The following is a 21159-nucleotide window of genomic DNA, read 5'->3' as shown; positions in this document are numbered from 1 at the left end:
AAACTCTTTGTTAATACATACATGTACGTTAATAAGAAGACAATCTACATGACATTTGAAAGACTAAAGCCAGTATTACAACAGATATTGATAAAATAGAGCACAATCCTTGCCCTTTATTTCTTTATTAAAAAAAAGGACCATTTTAAAGACAAGATTCACATCAATTATTGTTGTTTCAGTCAACTTCATCAAATGTGATTGCAATCAGCCGCGATTTGTGCCAATTTATCGTAAATGTACTGCACAAAGGCCACATTGGACAACGGAATAAATAAAAGTGGGCTCAAATGCTTCAATGTGGGGGTTTCCCCCCCTCTCTTTCTCCTTCTCCCCGTTTTCTTCTCTTTCTCCTTCTCCCCGTTTTCTTTTCTTTTTCCTTCTCCCCGTTTTCTTCTCTTTCTCCTTCTCCCCGTTTTCTTCTCTTTCTCCTTCTCCCTGTTTTCTTCTTTCTCCTTCTCCCCGTTTTCTTCTCTTTCTCCTTCTCCCCGTTTTCTTCTCTTTCTCCTTCTCCCCGTTTTCTTCTCTTTCTCCTTCTCCCCGTTTTCTTCTCTTTTCCTTCTCCCTGTTTTCTTCTCTTTCTCCTTCTCCCCGTGTTCTTCTCTTTCTCCTTCTCCCTGTTTTCTTCTCTTTTCCTTCTCTCCGTTTTCTTCTCTTTCTCCTTCTCCCCGTTTTCTTCTCTTCCTCCTTCTCCCCGTTTTCTTCTCTTTCTCCTTCTCCCCGTTTTCTTCTCTTTTTCCTTCTCCCTGTTTTCTTCTCTTTCTCCTTCTCCCCGTGTTCTTCTCTTTCTCCTTCTCCCCGTTTTCTTCTCTTTCTCCTTCTCCCCGTTTTCTTCTCTTTCTCCTTCTCCCCGTTTTCTTCTCTTTCTCCTTCTCCCACTTTTCTTCTCTTTCTCCTTCTCCCCCTTTTCTTCTCTTTCTCCTTCTCCCCCTTCTCTTCTCTATATCTCCCGTTAATTTTCTTCTCTTTCTCCTTCTCCCACTTTTCTTCTTCACAGACTTCTTCTTTTTGCTCCTCTACTTTTGTTGTCTTCTCTTTTTTTTTCTCTATTAAAGAAAAATACAAAATAAATTAGAACAAAGTAAAATAAAATAAAGTGAAAAACGAACTGAAACAAAAACAGAGAATCGACTTACATCTCCTTAAATTTTCAACAAAATTTGCAAGACACCTTTAAATTTTGGTCATTTAATTTTATTAAAAATGATTGAAATTGTTCATACAGATATCTGCTATATCATTAGGTACATGTAGTGGCATGAAGAGACACATCCAGAACTCAAAAATCTCAAATGCATAATTGCTGGAAATCCCTACTATATCACAAAAATATTATATATAACCACATCTACAGGATAGGGATCTTGTAAATGTACTACTATGGTGCTTGCAGGGCCCTCAGGGAGAACAGTATGAATACTGATGAGGCTACCCTGGGTAAACAAGACATATTATTATAATTATTATAATTAGACTTCATTCACATACATCAAATAAGAATTTTCAATTCACAAACACCCACTATTAAACTATTGTGCCTTCTGCATTCATCTTTTTGTGCCACTAAATTTTGCTATAAGCTACCGTATCTATAGGTTACATAGATAGACTGTACATCAAGACACAGTTGATCGCTTCATTGACGGAAAAGCAATTGATTGGTAATTAATCAACTAACATGACTGAAATTCTTAAGATACATATCTGCAATGATTAATTTCATTATTATTACCATGATTATTACTTTGCTAGCACCATTAGATTATTGATATCAAACAACATTTGCATTACTATACAATAAACATACATGTATATATTAGACAAGTCTTAAAGATACAAAGGTGCGATAGGTCTACAGCTTGCCACGCAATATCAATTGCAAAGAGTGTAATTAGCATATTTTACTCCTGGTCATTTTCTGCTGGTTATATCAACTACAATAGATGGTCAAATGATGGAAGGCTGGCCAGTTCAAGAAACAAACAAGGCACTATTAAGAACCCTTATATATAGGAAAGTGTAATTAAGGCTATCTAGTATAACAGATGTTAACTGGAATGGTGTGTAATTTATATTCTTTGGACGACAAGGGAGTATTTTCAATCATATTTGAGCGGCTCATTTGGGTTTTCATATGCCTAGAGCAAGTCTTCAGAGAGTTACAGTAGAAGGCCTTACGCTCATATGAGTTTTCATATGCCTAGAGCAAGTCTTCAGAGAGTTACAGTAGAAGGCCTTACGCTCATATGAGTTTTCATATGCCTAGAGCAAGTCTTCAGTGAGTTACAGTAGAAGGTCTTACGCTCATATGAGTTTTCATATATGCCTAGAGCAAGTCTTCAGTGAGTTACAGTAGAAGGCCTTACGCTCATATGAGTTTTCATATGCCTAGAGCAAGTCTTCAGTGAGTTACAGTAGAAGGCCTTACGCTCATATGAGTTTCCATATATGCCTAGAGCAAGTCTTCAGTGAGTTACAGTAGAAGGCCTTACGCTCATATGAGTTTTCATATGCCTAGAGCAAGTCTTCAGTGAGTTACAGTAGAAGGCCTTATGCTCATATGAGTTTTCATATGCCTAGAGCAAGTCTTCAGTGAGTTACAGTAGAAGGCCTTACGCTCATATGAGTTTTCATATGCCTAGAGCAAGTCTTCAGTGAGTTACAGTAGAAGGCCTTACGCTCATATGAGTTTTCATATGCCTAGAGCAAGTCTTCAGTGAGTTAAAGTAGAAGGCCTTACGCTCATATGGCTTTTCATATGCCTAGAGCAAGTCTTCAATGAGTTACAGTAGAAGGCCTTGCGCTCATATGGCTTTTCATATGCCTTGTAAGACTACTTCGCCTAGAAAAACACTTCTGACATTCAGAACATTCAAGGAATCTTGTAGGTGAGCTAATACGCCCATCGGATGTGTTCAACAAATGAGAGGTTTCGGAAGAGTCTTTTGCTTTGCATGTTGGACGTCCACCATGCTGTCTTCTCGTATGCGTACCAATATGAGCATGGTAATTTTTCTTATGATCGAACGTCTGGCCACATATAAAACACAAATAAGTCTCAGGTTCTTCCTCATGTGATTGTTCATGCTTGCGGAGATCATGTGGTCTAGCAAACATTTTCCCACATTTGCAACACTGGTGGTCTTTTGTACCACTATGTGTAGCCATATGCCGCACAAGACCAGGCTTGGATAGACATCTTACATTACATTCAGAACAAGGATATGGCTCGTTTCCTGCGTGTCTCATCATATGCTTTTTCAGAGCTTGATTGCGATGGAACCTCTCGTCACATTCATTGCACTCAAAAGGCTTTATGGCTGAATGTATTATCTTATGTGTGTCAAGGTATTCCTTCAAACTAAACCTCTTTCTACATTCAGAACATTTGTATGGTTTCTCATCAGAGTGAATTTGCATATGTACACTAAGGTAATCTTGGGACAAAAATGTCTCTTTACAAATTAGACAAGAATTGGATCCTTTTTCCTTTGTGTTTATTCATATCATGTGACTCTAATTCTGACGAGCTTTTGAACTTTTGCAAGCATTCAGAACATTGATAAGGCATTGGTTGGATGTGCGTTATCATATGGTTTGTTAAACCAACCTTCAAACAAAATATCTCATCACAATCTGCACATGGGTATGGACCCTGACCGGATGCCTTTGCCTTCTGCAGATGCTTATTAACATCAGAATTTCTGTTGAATCTTTTCTTACATATATCACACTGGAAGGGCTTCTCCCCTGTATGTGTGCGGATGTGTCGATTAAGATCGCCTCGTGCCAAAAACTTCACATCACAATAGCTACATGAGAGTGTTGCCCTTTTGTGTCTTAGCGTATGCAACTTGAATTGCTTCTTTGAAACAAACTGCTTATAACATTGAGAGCATTGAAAGGGCCGTTCACCTGTGTGTATTCTCATATGACGTTTGAGACCAGACTCTGAAGTGAAACCCTTCTTGCATTCACCGCATTGATAGATCTTATCTCCTGTATGCTCTTTCATGTGTTTCGTGAAACTCATCTTTGTTTTAAATTTCTCATTGCACTCAGGACATTGATAAGAACTCTTATCACTGCATGTCTTCTGTTTATCAAGGTCCTTTTGAAAAGACACAGCACTGTTATCGTTAGAGTCTTTGGACGTTTCGGGACTCTTTGCTTTCAGGTGTACTTTTCTTTCATGAATCAAAAGGTGATCTTTTCTTGAATATCGTTTACTGCATGAAGAGCAAGGATAAGGTTTCTCACCAGTATGCGTTCTCTCATGGTTAATGAATTCACTCTTGAAATTCAGTTTCCTGTTACAATAAGAGCATTGAAAAGGTTCATTACCTCCATGTTTTCTCAAGTGCATTGTTAGGTGACTTCTTTGGGAAAATCCTTTACCACATTCTGAGCACTTAAAGGGTTTCTCACCAGTATGTGTTCTCATATGTCTCATGAGATGAGTCTTGGAATTCAGTTTCCTGTTACAATAAGAGCATTGAAAAGGTTCGTTACCTCCATGTCTTCTAAAATGATCTTTTAGGACAGTCTTTGTGATAAAACCTTTACCACATTCTGTGCACTGAAAGGGTTTTTCACCAGAGTGTATTCTTTCATGAACCATAAGTTGATATTTTCTTGAAAATCGTTTACTGCATGAAGAGCAAGGATGAGGTCTCTCACCAGTATGCGTTCTCTCATGTCCCATGAGATGATTCTTGGAATTCAGTTTCCTGTCACAATAAGAGCATTGAAAAGGTTCGTTACCTCCATGTCTTCTAAAATGATCTTTTAGGACAGACTTTGTGATAAAACCTTTACCACATTCTGTGCACTTAAAGGGTTTTTCACCCGTATGTGTTCTGTGGTGGTAAACTAGATGTGGCTTCTGAGTAAATCTCATTCCACATTCACCACATTCAAATGGTTTCTCCCCAGTATGAAGTCTCATGTGCTTTCCTAGATTCGGCTTTGACGTGAAAATCTTCTTGCAGACTGGACATTGAGTAGATAGGTTTCCACAGCACGTCATCACATGAGATCCAAGATCAGATTCAACAGAAAATCTCTTTTTACACTTGGTGCAGTCAAATCCCTGTTTCCCTGTAGAATCTTCATCACGGGTAGGAGGAGAATTTGTTGGATCATTCATGGATTCATCTAGCTCTCTTTCACTCTGGCTACTGTTCTCCATGCTGGGTAGAACTTGGCTGGAGTCTTGAGAGACGGGAGAGATACCTTCTAAAACGGGAAGCCATCCCGATTCAGAATCCTCATGATCTTCCTTCTCTAAATGTTCTCCTTCAGATGCTCCCTCGCTGTCAACCTCTAAACATCCATCCTCTGATAACTGGGCTTCTGATATCTTCTCCTGACAGTCCAAATCATCTGAAGCGTTTTTAGAGCTGCAACAAACATCTGGTGAAAAAGGAAGACATATATGTACATATATGCAATCAGATAAATTATAGATATCAAAAGTAGTTTCTAATTAGTGGGGGGTACAAAAGATCTGAAACAGTGTGTGTATGTGCATCTGTTTTGATGGACATGCTACCTGTTTAACAATGTAATTCATACTGATGTGTCCACCATAGCCCATACACTATACAGGCAATTTGCAATTGGCACAAATGACCTTTACTGCACATGCACAAATTGTAACTACAAACTGGCTGAATGATAACTGTTCTTTTTTCTTCTACATTTTAATTGGTATTACTGCAAAATTTAAAAAAGACAACATCTTTATTGCCCCTTTTTTGTAAATGCAAGTCAAAAACAGAGCAAAAACCTGTAACTTCCTAGTTCCACTCCAACTATAAATGTATTTTTCAATTTGTTTTATTTATTGGTGTTGCCATTTCATCTCCTCTATTCCAATCTAATATTACATGATTGTCACTTAACTTTAAAATTTCCAAAGCGGTTCTCTCTTCACATGTTTTCTATTCAGGCCTCCCTGTGCCTAATTGTAAAATATAACTTTCTCACCATTCTGTTGAAGTGAAGTTTCTTCTATCTCTTCTTCTTTGATAAGGTAAATCTCAAATCCACTTTCAATTTGAACCTTTGGCTGCTCCTCCCTGCTGTTCACTGGTTCATCTAAAATATATAAATTGGTAAGGATTAAAATGTTACTGACTCTGCATGAATAGGGATTCCGTGGGAAATAAAGCCTTTTAAACACAATGCCACTTGTATTGTAACCAATTATTCTTTTAGGAGATACATAAACGGAACGTTTGGAAATGGGTCAGAATGATGATACTCTCCATATCCGAACCCGACCACTTTAAAAACTGTTCCTAGTCCAACTAATGAAAACCATCCCCATTGGACCTTTTTTTAGTAGAGCACCTACATGTATCGCCTCCCCAAGACTTAATGTATATTCAATTATTCATGACTATTTTTTTGGAAAACCATTTCAAGGCAGTGACCTAAATATAGTTGTGTGCATTCTGATGTGAAGCCAAAGTTTTTACTGGTGCTTGGAAGAAAATGTATTTTTACATAACCCTGTAAGTTGGGGCTCTGATCGGATCGGAAGATCGGAGCGACACCCACGCACCTTTGATTGGTATCGGATCGGAAGATCGACCAAAAAAATCAGCTTTTTTTTTTTTAATGACAAAAATTTTCAAGTTTTTGGCTGTCAAATGCTCAAAAAAAATTCATGGCTGGGATTATTTTGTCATTTGGAGTTGTTGTAGACCATGTTTGTTGATATTTAGTGCCTTTTCAAGACTTTGAAAGTAATGATATTGGTCTAAGAGCAGAGGCAAAACATGCGGGTCGCCATCTTGGATTATAATGTAGGTATGCGTTATAATCCAAAATGGCAGCCCGCATGTACTAGCGCCTATTCTGGAATAAGAAAATTCATGCTGTTCTCACTGCAATTCTTAGCCCCGGACTATATGATTAGACAGTGTGCTCCTTACTTCGCATCTGGCCAGCTGCGATATGCTCCATTGCGTAGTACTGGACTATTTTTCGTTTCTGTTCTCATTCTTTTGCTTGGCACCGCAATTGCGGGGTTAGAAGGAGTTAGCGCCACAATTGCGTAGATAGCCCTGATATTTTGCAGGGTTAGTTCACCCCGTACTGAGGAGGGCCGGGGGTTAGCCCACGTTGGTAAATACGAGTCTGAACAGAAAGTGGAATAGGCTTAACCCCGTACTATAGGTGGGGCCAAGACCCCCCCCCCCCCTTAACCCCACCTATAGTACGGGGTTAAGCAAAATTTTGCCAGTGTACTCGCTACTAAAAGCGGCCTCGCATCATGCGTTTCTAATCTTACTTCGCTTCTACCCCTCACATTTTTAGTATGGTGGTGTGACCAAACAAAGTTTGCGTGACCTAAGTTCGCTATCTCAAAAAATCAGTAAGATTTTGAAAATCTGAAATCACCAATGCAATGCCAATGGAAAGAGGAACACAAAATTACACAATGATGAAATTTTCTTTGGAATTGGGTACGAAATTGTGAAGATATAGACAAAAGATCAGCAAATTTTGCAATCTTTTGCGTCCGTTCCGAAAAAATGTCAACTTACCGATATTATTAGGGTCTGAAAATCTTCAATTTGAGAGCAGATTTCCTCAAAATTGTAAGTAAAAAGTGGTACCAACTGATTGTATGTTAGGGTAGAGTGCCCAGTATTCGGTCACTTAAGGGGAAATCACTAATATTTTGAATTCTTACCTCTTTTATTTTGCAATCTACCCATCAAAAGAACGGAAAAATATTCCTCTAACAGGATTTTATAGTCACTTAAAATAAAGAATGATGATAAGAAAAATATTTCCGAAAGAAGACGGAGCATTTTTCTGCCCAGAATTCGGTCGCGCCGATTAGAATTCAGTCACGCGATTTGTGCGTGGAATCTCCGTTGCAAAGGAGCGAAGCGTATTTGCGCGCTATTTTCACACATTTGCGCGATAAAGCACTGATTGTCGATGCGTTGACCGAATACTGGACGAGCGATACCGCATGGCAAGGGTATCGTATAAATACCTCTTGCACATCGGCAAGTGCGTCATTTGCAAATTCGCTGCGATGGAGCGAACACGGAAGAGCTCCTCTTCACACACATACTAAATTCATTGCAACAGCACACAAAGTTGTTTTGCAATAGACTTCTACATATGGCTATGCATGTTAGCGCATGTGCTAACAGAACGCGGAAGTGCAGAAAGTGGTGCGACACTGACCAATTTCGAGCTAAGTTAGAGATCTTTCCGGGGCCCTATATCTGATTTAATTTTGAGAGTTAAGAAAAGTTGTTCAGCTGCCTGATTTGTGCAAGTTTCGCGGCTCATTAATTATTTTTTAAATTGTTACAGCTGTTGAAACGGCTGTCTGACCGAATACTGGGAATGGACCGAATACTGGGCGCGCTACCCTACATCGTGTATATTGCCTTGCAAATTATGATATTACCTTATTTTTGATCACATTTTTTGATAAATCAACTGTAAACCCACGTGCGTGAACTTACATGTAGCTCTCATTGTTTTTATGATTTTTTTAAATGCAGCGCGCACGCACGATCGAACATCAAATTTTTAGATCGCGATATCTCCGAAATCCTTCGACGATAAAAGTTCCATCAATCTGTAGTAAAAAACTTTGCCGTCCATTTTGTTAATAATTGAAATAAATAAATTTGTGTAGAATATGAGAAATCATAGATCGAATATCACATTTTGTAATATGTAAAATGTCCGCGAACTCTTTGGTCACCCCTTCATAGAATCATACGTTGGCTGGCTAGCCTGGCCACCCTGGCGGCCCTGCCCTGCCCGCCAGGGTCGAGACTGCTGTGCTGCTAGCTGTAGACTAATGCTGAGCTGCACCTGTGTATTGAATTGATCATTGGATATAATTCCAAAAGAAACCTTCGACTTACGACCCATTTCATAAAATACCTTGACTATAACTTTACCTGACACCTTGTAACGTTGTCCTTCCATTTTCTACAAGAACTTCAAATCACTTTGACTAGATCTACCACTTCGGTTTAGATTTCGTGTCATTCAATGCCTATGATGTCTTTGAACAGGCAAATAAATTATGAATAATCTATTTTCTTCTTCCTTGGTACTTGGTACTTGGTTGGGTAATCCCTTTGGCAGCTCACTCAGGAAGCTATACTGGGATGGTAGGTGAGGCAAGTGACTACAAGGAGTGTCATGAATTGCTGGAATGGTGTGTGGACAAAGCACTTGTCAATTTACAGTAAAATATGCTAAGTCCAGTGCAAGTAAAAACCAAGCTAGTAAGCTTATATGATGTGAGAACCAACGGGGGGCTGCATCGTTCTGATGGAGGGTAGAGCAGCCTCCTTGAAGTTGGTTATTCCTGTTGCATTGACTGCAGAGCCTGGCAGATGGTTCCAGATCCTTATTGCTCTTGGGTAGTATGAGAACTTGAAGGAGTCGATAGTTGCAACAGGAATTACATACTTCAGGTTGTGGTCATGTCTTCCGAAGTATGTAGCGGGGATAACAATAGTTGGTGCAGGTATGGAGACAAGTCGGTGATGGATCTTGTAGAGAAGGGTGCATTGGTCGAGGATTCGACGTGTGTGAAGCGTGTCCCACCCTAGAGCTGCCACAAGAGCTGATGGTGATGTGGTGTATCTGTAGTCACGGTACACAAAGCGAGCCGCTGTTCTTTGTACTTGCTCTAGCATTTTTGTGACCGTGACGCTGTGTGGGTTCCAAGCCTCCGAGGCATACTCCAATTGGGGGCGCACTAAGGCTGTGTAGGCCCTGGACTTTACATCCCTGGTACAGGGTGAGAGAGTCCTGCGAAGGAGACCTAGAGTATGGCTTGCTTTATGCCGGATGGTTTGGCAGTGCTTGTTCCAACGGAGATCAGCAGCAACCGTTACTCCAAGGTACTTGTACTCTTTCACTCTCGGAATCAGTCCATTTGACAGGTGGTATTCTCGGATGCTGGGAGTACGCTTCCGTGTGATGGTGAGGATAGCGCACTTTTTCACGTTGAAGTCCATCATCCAGTTTGAAGACCACCTGGACAGCTGTTGGAGATCGTCCTTTAGGATTTGATGGTCCTCAGGGCATCGAATCTCACGATAGAGGGTGCTGTCATCTGCGAAGAGACGCATTGTGGACTGGATGTTGTCTTGGATATCGTTGATATACAACAGGAAGAGGGTAGGGCCGATGACGGATCCCTGGGGGACTCCAGATGTTACATCCCTCCATGTTGATTTGGATCCATCAACTACGACTGCCTGCTGTCTATCAGTGAGGAGAGACATTATCCACTGGAGTGAGTCACCACTTATTCCATAGTACTGAAGTTTGGTTGACAGGAGAAGGTGTGGTACTCGATCAAATGCCTTCTTGAAGTCCAAGAAGATCCCTTACCGAAAAGGCAGGCCTGCTTATAGCCTGCATCAAGCCTGCATAGCTGCTAAAAAGCAGGCTAATTCCTTAGCAAGCACTGACCTGCAAAAACGCCGAAATATGCAAATTAGGCAGGCTTAATTTAGCCTGTACATTTTAAAAGCAGGCTTATTTTAGCCTGCAAAATCATTTTAACCTGCTCAATTAGCCTGCAAAATTGCCCTGCTTTTTTAGTATGCAAAATTAACCTGCTTTGTTAGCCTGCAAAAACGCTGAAATATGTAAGTTATGCAGGTTAATTTTAGCATGCTAATCTAAAATGCAGGCTAACAAAAATGAAGATATTTGATTGCCATCATTATCTGTACAAGACTTCTATTGGTATATCGACTCGGATAGAGGAACGGGGGATAAATGGATATATCATAATCGATATTTGCAAGTGTCCACCAATAGGAATATTCTAATCTCAATTGCATTAGACTAACTCCATCACAAAGATCATTTGAAGTTAATACAAGATTGACTTTTGTAACAGTACAGGCTCATACACGTATATATAGAAAATATACATGCTATTTAAATTGGTTAGTAATCGTATAATCAATATATCTATTGCTAAAACATGAATGTAAGTGTGATCAGACAAATAATCTATTGGTCAATAATTGCCAAAGAAAAATACAATCACAAAATTGATATGTGCATTAATTGTCATAAGTTGCTTGACAATTAATCATGATAAATGTATTTTTCTGTGAGACGTGTAAAGTAATAATGAATATTCATGAGATACGTATTGCAGGTTAATTTTAGCATGCTAATCGAAAAGGCAGGCTAACATAAATGAAGGTTTCTATTGGTTTCTATTGGTCCCATTGGGTTCAATTAGTCTTATTGGTTTATATTGGTCCTATTGTTCCTATTGGTAGATCTATTGGTCTTATTGGTTTCAATTGGACCAATTGGCCCCATTTGACTCTAATCGGGATTTCAATTGGTTTCAATTGGACCAATTGGCCCCATTAGATATTTCAAATGGTTTCAATTGGACCAATTGGCCCCAATAAGACTTAAATGGGACTTCAATTGTACCAATCAGCCCCATAGACTGTAAGGTTTTCAATTGGTTTCAAATATATCTTTTCTTCATATAAGTTGCAATTTAATCCAATTATGATATCTAATAAACACAAGACTATATCAATGTTATAACTACGACCTAAAAGCATTGCTCTCTCTTTAGGCTCCATCATATTTCTTCTTTTATTTAACTTAGTCTTATGTATTATTCTGTTCGTTTGTATAAATGCATCCCCCCAAAAAATGATTCCAAAAAATGTAACATATGCCAAATGTAATGAAATAAACATGTGAAATATGAAAATAAACTGAAATTGAAACTGAATTGGACCAATTGAAGTCCAAAATAGGGCCAATTGAGTTCCCATTAAAGTCTAATGGGGCCTAGCTAGGCCAGTTGGTCCAATAGGGCCAAACTTGACCAATTGAAACCAACTGAAGTCCTATTAAAGACCAATTGAAAAAATGAAAATTAAATTGGTGTTCAATTGGTTTCAATTGGATTTTTGTCTTGGGATGCCTCCCCAAGCGCTCGAAACCTCGCTTGCTCGGCTTTCTATGAACCTATTTTTGTTTAAACTCTCAAATCACCCCTGATCAACATTAAACGTGCATGTGAAAAATAACCTGCAGGCTACATGTAAAAAGCAATAACAGGTTAAATTTGTGTTCTAAACCTGCTCAGAGGACATTTCTTCAGATTGCAGGTTTAACAAATTATGATAGAAATTTACATGCTAAAGATTAAACTGCATCTCATCTGGCATGCTAAAGATTTAACCTGCAGGCTGAGATTTAGCCTGCTTAAACTGTAAGACTGTGTTTTGCAAAATGCATGCTAATAACAGGCTAAAATTTAACCTGCTAAAATATGTAAGACTGATTTTGCAAAATGCAGGCTAAAATTTAACCTGCTAAAACATGTAAGACTGATTTTGCAAAATACAGGCTAAAATTTAACATGCAAAAGAATAATTAGCATGTATTTAAGAATGCAGGCCAGACGCAGGTTCAAAGCAGGCTAAATAAGCCTGCATTTTCGGTAAGGGATTATATCAGCTTGGCTACGCTGCTGTAGGATGGAGGACCAGTCGTGGACGGCTGTTGTCAATTGAGTGGTTGTTGACAACCCTCGTCGGAAGCCATGCTGTGCATCAGTGAGGATATTATTCACTGCAACATGCTTCGACACATGGCTCAGGATGATGTGTTCCATGACTTTGCAGCAAACGCAGGTAAGTGAGATCGGTCTGTAGTTGGAGGGGTCACACTTTTCTCCTGACTTGTGAATAGGGGTAACCAGTGCTTGTTTCCATTGGGCTGGAACGATGCCACTGTTGTAGCTTTGTTGAAACAGGAAGGACGTACAGTGGAGAAGCAATCTCGTGAGCTACTACCTTTAGGAGCTTGGGTGGAAGTTCATCAGGTCCGCTGGCCTTTGAAGGGTCCAGTTGTTGGAGGCGTTTCTCGACACCAGTCCTGTGAACATGCAGGTGACCAATAGTTGGAAAAGGAGAAGGTCCTTTCTGTACAAGAGGTTGGAGCTGGTGAGGAGTGAAGACAGACTGGAAGTAGTCGTTCAGTGTCTCTGCCTTGTCTAATGCTGAGGCGCATAGTTTAGATGGAGTACGCAAGGTAGGAATACCAATGTTTTCAGAACGACATGTCTTGATGTAAGACCAGAAAGACTTTGGGTTGTCCTTAAGGCTTGCCCCGATGATGTTGTTGACGTACTCACAACGTGCTCTGTGCACATTCTTGGCAACTTGGTTCCTGAATTGTCGGTAGGCTGTCCAAGCTGTGGAGCAAGACTGGCTGTGTGCCTTCTTGAATAGGCTATCTCTCATTTTGATCTTTCTTCTTCCAGCTTCTTTTCCTAGCTTTATAATTCTTCTTCTTGTTCTTCTTCAATGTTCTTCTTGTTCTTCTTCTGAAATTCTTCTTTGCATGATCTTCTTCTATAGACAATTTGTTTGTTATCGAGGCGCACAAGAAAATTAGAATTAAAATAAGAGAGTTTGGTCAATTTCTTCTTCCAGCTTCTTTTCCTAGCTTTATAATTCTTCTTCTTGTTCTTCTTCAATGTTCTTCTTGTTCTTCTTCTTAAAATTCTTCTTCGATCTTCTTCTTCTTCTGAAATTCTTCTTTGCATGATCTTCTTTTATAGACAATTTGTTTGTTATCGAGGCGCACAAGAAAATTAGAATTAAAATAAGAGAGTTTGGACGAGTCATAGTGCAAAGTACAGATATAGTTTAATAAGATGAGATTTAAGCTTGGATTTAAGGTCTCTAAGGAAGTTGTGATTCTAAAATTAAATGGTCAATTATTCCAAAGAGAAGGTCCTGCAGCTGAAAAGGCCCTTTCACCACAGGCTACATCAGCATCCCAATTATCTTCACCATCATTATCATCATCATCATCATCACCATCATCACCATCATTACTTTGACAATCATCATCCATCATTCACTTTTTAATCATCACCATCATACTTATACATTTTTGATATAAAAATAATCTAATGTGTATTCATTGTCTTTATACTTCATCACTCTTGCTTCCTCCTCCTCCTCCTAATCGCTAGTCCTCCTCAGCATCACATCTTCAAAATCATCTTAATATAAGTCATTCCTCATCATATTATCAAGTGCACCAGTATATCATAAGAGTGAGTCATAAATAGCCATGTAAATGCAACATTATGAGTGAAATTGTTAATATGTCATCTCTCTCTCTCCAAATAAGGACCGCGAAAAGATCACATATTTTGTCTTACAATTGTCTAGATTCATTTATTATCTATTCTGAGTAACATGGTTTTGAATAAAATATACACAGATTTATTCTTAATTTTACAATCGTACAGGCAAACCATGTCCCAAATATGCCTAGGCCTATAAATATTTGTGATAAAATTCTTAAATCAAAATAATATGAGCAAAAATATATGTAAATATTAAATGACCAAATCAATACTTCTATGGAGAGTACAACCTATATTATAGACATTTCTTGACAAAGTAAAAGTAATCTCAGTATACGAAAGATTACTTTTTCAAATGTGTTTTGACAGCAAGAGTAAGAAGTTTGTTGAGTATACTGAGGTGAAGAATCATGAATGTTCATGATGGAAAACATATAGAGCATGGATATGTCAATTGTTAAACTTCATAAAACATTTACATTTGCTACATTTCTAAATGTACAAGAAAAATTGAATGGGAATAAAGATAAAATACATAGATAAATCCCCCCCCCCCCTAAAAAAAAGAAGAGAGAGTCATTAGGGCAGCAGATAACATGATACAACTTGAACATGGAAAGGTTGTTACGAGAAATATGAAAAAGTTACTTACACCCCGGCCCCCCCACTCAGTGTTATTTAGGGTACGCATATGCTCGTTCCCTCTTTTTGAAAGCACCCCCTATCTGAGGACTGCCAACATTTCCGAACCCCCCTTTCGCGGGCTTTTCCTGCCTTGGAGACCCCCCTAAATCAGGAAAAATGCTCAATGTACCCCCCTAAATTCGGAATAATTTCTCAGGAGTCCAAAGAGATGAGAGAAAAAAAGAAAAAACACCCCCTTTTTAAAGAAATCTCCGGGTGAAAAGTCAAATACACCCCTTTTTTTACAATTCTCGGGCCGGACTTTGTCGCACGAAAAGTACCCCTTTACCGGACATTTTGGCAACACGCATGTGGTCATTTCGAAACCTGAGTGGGGGGGGCCGGGACTTACACCCAATCCTGGTGACAGAAATACATGTGTAATTCAAATCATTTGGTGTTTTTTTCTTTCACTGGCTCTTATCATAACTCCCCCAAGTATTGCACAAAGAAAGAGCAGTGACTCAAAACTATCATATCGACTTTTAAACCTGTGCAGACTGGTTCAAACCAGATAAAACTGGAACCAGTTCAAACCTATTGAAAATACCGGTACATATGGTATACTGTATTGTAATATCAATTAATAGATAAAATCTTACTATACAGGGGTACATTCTAAATAACTCCACACACTAAAGGTTACACGTTTTATATAAAGATCTGCAAGATTTAGTACTGCCATACACAACATATCCCTATTCAACTTCTAAAACAACTGATGCAAAGCAAGTTACTGAAATATGATGAAACAAAAAGAAAGAAATTGTGTACATGTTGCCTTGATATGAATTATGCATACATGACCAACTGTACAGTGCAGAATGTACTTTGTAACTATGCTCTCTTAGCCTTTAAAAGTATTCCCATTACCATATATAGTGAATAATGTAAGATATTGTAATTGCAAAACAATAACCTTTCAGGATACAAGTGTAAATTAAGCATTTTGATCTGTATCAAACCATCCCTGTAATATAGACCAGTTTGCAGAATTGTAGAAATTTGACAGAATAGGTCATTACCGGTAGATAGAACAACACTAGGTATAATTTAAAGACATTTAGGTTCTTGGCGGCCCCATTAAAAAAACTTTTCATCAGTGACAAATGACAGTTTTTGTTAGAAGCTAGTGAAATCCTTGCTTCTGATTGGTTATCAGCAGATTTGTCACTGATTTTCGTCATGTGGCGTTTGACTGGACATGCAAAGGTCGAGGGTTTGAATCCTGACACGGCACTAATATCCTTTGGCAACATATTAACCTGCACTTGCTACTCTCCACCCAGGTGTTAAATGAGAACCTAGTAGGATGCAACCATCAGTGTTGGTCAAACAGTTTTGAGCGTCAATTAATGCCTGGCTGGAATACTCCCCAGGGAGTGGAGATTGTGCATACAATGTGTGCGGGCAAGCATTGAATCCAATGACCGGGGTAATAGTTCTGTAAAGCGCTTAGAGACATTGAACATGTATTAAGCGCTATATCAAAGCGGAACTTTATTTGTCATTGAAAAAAGGCTTTGTGAAATGGGTCCCTGGTCATGCAATTGCAATGTGATTGAAACTGTGTGGAAGTGATTGGAAGGTTGATCATGTACCACATTGGTATTGGTGTGCACTGTGGAGACATTGGCTCAGTCTTGCTACAGAGACACATGCATTCTACACAGAAATGTGTATATGGGACTACGGTACATAAACATGTCAAGTTGTGGTCCACAACCTTTAGCTGTTACTTGACATATTTTGAATATGAGGGCATTTGAAGAACCCTCCTTTTCAAGGGACATTTTCTCTATGATACTCTTCCAAAATCACATAAAAAGAAAGAAAAAACTCACAAATGATTATTTGTCACCTTTCCCAGAACTCAACATTTTCTTTACATAGAAATCTCTTTCTAAAATCAAATCCATACAGAAGCATGAAGGTGGCTATCACATGCAGCTGCACAACATGGCAGGAAGAAGGTCAATATTAAAGGTCAGGTGAAATCCAAATATATTAAAGTTGATTCCTGTTGATGTGCAGGGCTTCATACATCTCATATTTTGTTATTCAAACATCTAAATATATTTCATAGATTTTAATTATTTTTAAAAATAATTTTCTGAGACCTGCTATTAGCTCCACCCTAAACAAATGTTCCAGATCTCATTCATCTTTTGACATCATCTGTCAGTCATTAATGAGCTAACAACAGACAGTGGTATGCAACTTCCTCCAGCTCAGTCAAAAATCTATGACAAATATTTAGATGTTTGATTGAATAACAAATTATGAGTTGTAGGCAGCCCTGCACATCAACAGGAATCAACTAATATTTGGATTTCACCCCACCTTTAAATACTAGTTTGTGCAACGACATCATTTAAAAAATAGTTCATTTTGACAAGCTTTGATAAGAAATGTTGTTGGTATAAAAGAAACATTTCAAACAAAAAGAAGTCAGTGATGTTTACCATTTAAACAAATTATTAAACCATTAGAAGAAAGAGAGTACATGTATGAAGTTGATGTTTTTGCTGATGTTATTTTCTCTTGTTCTTCTGTTCCTGTTTCCACGTTTCAATCTGAAGTTTGAGATCTGGATTTGATCGTACTTTTTCCATGGTTAGCGGTTTCCTGTTGAATGGGTCGATTTGATCACTACAGATAAAGCAGCAAAAATAACAAAGAAAATATATGTTAATTTTTAATTATTATCAGTGAGCTCTTGTTATGAAAGAAAACTTCATATCTCCAAATGAATAGTGATCTCAACTTATTTAAAAAAAATCTAATCAAAAAATCAAAAATCAAAATCAGCTTTTTTTAAAATCATGTATCTCTCAGTTTTCAGTTTTGCTTCCACCCAGCCAAACTTTGTAGAAAGTTATAAAAGGCAGAGTATTTTACCGACATCGCTACCACTTCAGGGAAGGCAAATATAGAGGGATTTCCGGTTCCATTACGTAAGTATCACATTTTTTATTTAGGCTCCTCACATTTAACGTTTTTATATTGCCTGTTTTATCTACACTCCCTTCGAAACACCTTGCCATTAACTGTACATTTAACTTCATGTAAGTTATCTAAACGGTTTTTTAGTATCAGGGATGCCATTTAGAAATGATCAAATTGCCTGAAAATCACCAAGAACGAGCTATAAACAAAAACTATGGCCTGAAAATAAATTGCCAGGGCCTGAATTCAGGCCTTTGCCTGAAAACTGGCGTCCCTGTTATATGAATCTGAATTGTTTTTTGTGTTAATGGGAACACATAAACTTCAAACTTCAAAGTTTGGACTAACCTCAATAAATGCCTTGCTATCGTTGACCTATCGATGTTCATGTCTGAAGTGGGAAGCGACACAGGGTCTTCCATAATGTTGAAGGTCAAGGGGTCAATGAACTCATCAGGAGCATCTGCAAACATCTCTTGTTCCATCTCATTGGTCTCACTCAGAGCCTGGAGGGGGGGGGGGGGGGAAATAAAAATGACATGATACATGGGTATCGTTTCAAATCTCAATTATTATTCAAACAATTGTTGAAGACTTCCATACAGCACCATTCATGCCTGAAGCTTAGCTCATTTTTGTGATTACTATTGCATTTTAGTTTCTTGTATTATAGTGTGAGGTGACAGGATAATTTTGTAATAATTCAGAAAGATTGTTATTATGAAAATCCACAATGAAGGGCATTCCACACAGGTAGTTAAACAAATACAAACACGTAGCTCTTAAACATGAAGTTGGTGGATTATGTAGTATATTATATAAATAATGAATGGTTATGAGTTCAATAGTGCGAATATTTTCACGAGTTGAAAGATTAACATTCTATTCAACGAGGCGTCAGCGGAGTTGAATAGAATTAGCGTTAATCTTTCAACGAATGAAAATATTTGCGCTATTGAACGAATGAAAAACATTCATTATTTGTTTTATACAACATCAAAGAAGATCTAATAGAACGTTAATCAACAAATTATGCTTTACTTCTTATATTTATTAAAGTTGGAGTCAAGCCTTCTTGATTACATTCAGATTGCCCTCGCGTCAGATACACACAGGGATACGCGCACGGCAGAGAGGCAACAAAAATGCACTCTGCATATGGGCCATTCCATGGTAACTCGCGTTACACTTAATGGGTACATTGACACGATAATGTGCCTATATCTTTAGAACTGCTAGGATCTACAAGATACTTTTTTCAAACATGGACAGGGTAGATATAGAACAACTGAATGAAACAAAAAAGAAAATTGAAGAACAAACATTTTTAGATTCTTGGATTATTGAATTTCGGTAACTCGCGTTACAAAAAAAGGACATGGTCAATTCTACGAGACCCTCTTTTCTCCTCATACTACACAATCTTGACAAAATCTTTCCTACTTTAATTTGATAGTAGGTTGTGACTTACTAGTATAAGATCACAATATTAAAGATAAGAAACAATGGACTTGTAAAATGCAGGAAGCAAATATGTCGGTAACTCACGTTACGGTAACTCGCGTTACATTTTGTCCGGAGGCCATTTTCACCCCTATGTAATAGATTAAATATCACAGGACCCCTTAGAATATGGAAATATATTCATCTTTTTCCATTTAGCGAAATTTTCGGGAAAAAATATTACAAGAATCCTGTGTAATCTGCAATAAATTGTTTTTTTTCAGCTACAGTCCCACATGTACGTTTTTGATGATAGTTTGAGATCTTAGGAAATCAACAAAAATGAAAAAAAAATTGTATTGAATTTGAAAGGCCCTAATGTTTTATGAACATCCATGGCATAAGGTTAGTGATAAATCAAAGAATTAACATAAGAGGTACATTTCTTTTTTTGATGTCATGTCCTTCTTCTCATGGAATGGCCCATATAATCAAAAATGCACGCCCGTGCAATATAACATCTATTGAATATCATGTGACCAACAATCCTCCAATCAAATGACAAGGATCCACGTAGGTGTTGTATAAAAGCGCCTATGTATACTGTGAGGTTTGAAATTATGAAAATTAAAATAAATTGAGGTTTGCGGCAGATGGGACTTAAAGGTAAAGACCAGTATTGGAAACGCCCCAATTTCAAAAAATGAAATGGAAGCTCTCATTACCAATCATGTGAAAGAATATGTTTTGACTAATACATGATGATAAAAAATTTGCCGGGAAACCGCCTACTAATTCATATATTTGGTAAATTTGTTTCTCTCATGGTCTGTGAGAGATATAGGGTAGTCCCGTATACATCTTTCTGTGTATAGTGCTTGTAACTTTACGAAGAATGGGCCACATTTCTTATCATTTTGATGATTCCAGAACTTTGCAGATGCTAGATGCTAGATGATCAACCTTTTCTGATCGATTCCACAACGTTTCTTTCACAATGCAATCGCATGACCATAACTGGTCTTTACCTTTAAAATAATTGATCTAATCTCACCTTGACCTTTTCAGCAAACTCCCTCATCTTCTCAATCATATCCCTAGACACACTGATCTTATCAAGCACCTTCTCTGCTCCGATGAAAAGCATGGCTGAGTAATTAACCTCATCCTCGGCGGTCGCCCTGCTCGTGGCCCAGATTGATGTAGAGTCGACAGATATCCCTCACAAGCTGCTTGGGGTTGAACTCAATCTCCTCAAAGTCATTTACCTTGAGCGCTATCTTGTTTGGACCGACCTTGAGACAGGAGAGAAAAGGGATGATGATACTGATAAACATTAAATGATGATGATGTTGATAATTGATACTTCAGTTGCTATGTTCCAGTATGTTCGCCTCTGTGCATGGGTGCTCTTTTGTCACAAAACAATAGGCACCAATGATCCTGATAAACATCAAACGATGATGATGATGATGATGATGATGATGATGATGATGATGATGATGGTGATGATGATGATGATGATGATGATAGTTGACACTTACATTGCTATGTTCGCCTCTGTGCATGGTCGCTCGTTTGTCACAAGTGCAATTTTGCACAATAGGCACCAATGGACGGAAGTATTGCTTTACGCAACACAAAGGCTTTGCAAATCATCCTTGTCTGGTCATGATTAGCTCCATGACAAACTTTTAAACACCATTATTGATTAATCATGGACTGGAAACAGTTTAAGAACTAGAAGCCTTTGGTATATTTATCCCATGCTAAACATAATGTGGCACACAAAGATTATTTATGTGGCATATAAAGAGTAAAGTTGACAATGTACAAGTAGAAGAAGATATTAGGGACTTTTAGATTTGCAGTCGACAGCTTTGACTGCAACATGTAGACGTCATTTTAAG

The 21159-nt window shown here is 38.2% G+C and overlaps 1 protein-coding gene across 3 annotated transcripts in view; it reads right to left on the bottom strand.

Annotated features, from left to right (window-relative positions):
* Positions 1–3337: 3337 nt before the first annotated feature.
* LOC754050 (zinc finger protein 850) overlaps positions 3338–21159 on the bottom strand; it is a 34565-nt gene continuing 16743 nt past the window's right edge. For 2 of the 3 annotated variants that reach the window (XM_030977583.1, XM_030977584.1), the window contains 2 exons: positions 5992–6102; positions 3338–5415 (listed from right to left, as the gene is read on the bottom strand). In XM_030977583.1, the coding sequence (XP_030833443.1) occupies positions 3458–5415; positions 5992–6102 (2069 nt within the window). In that variant the 3' untranslated portion in view covers positions 3338–3457. Of the gene's footprint in view, positions 5416–5991; positions 6103–16960; positions 17510–18154; positions 18313–20303; positions 20545–21159 lie in introns of those variants that run through there. The other variant, XR_004062586.1, reaches the window with a different exon arrangement.

Source organism: Strongylocentrotus purpuratus, unplaced genomic scaffold, assembly GCF_000002235.5.
Source record: "Strongylocentrotus purpuratus isolate Spur 01 unplaced genomic scaffold, Spur_5.0 spur5_scaffold_1, whole genome shotgun sequence".
Taxonomy (NCBI): Eukaryota; Metazoa; Echinodermata; class Echinoidea; order Camarodonta; family Strongylocentrotidae; genus Strongylocentrotus; species Strongylocentrotus purpuratus.
This window is presented reverse-complemented; position numbering and strand designations above follow the sequence as displayed.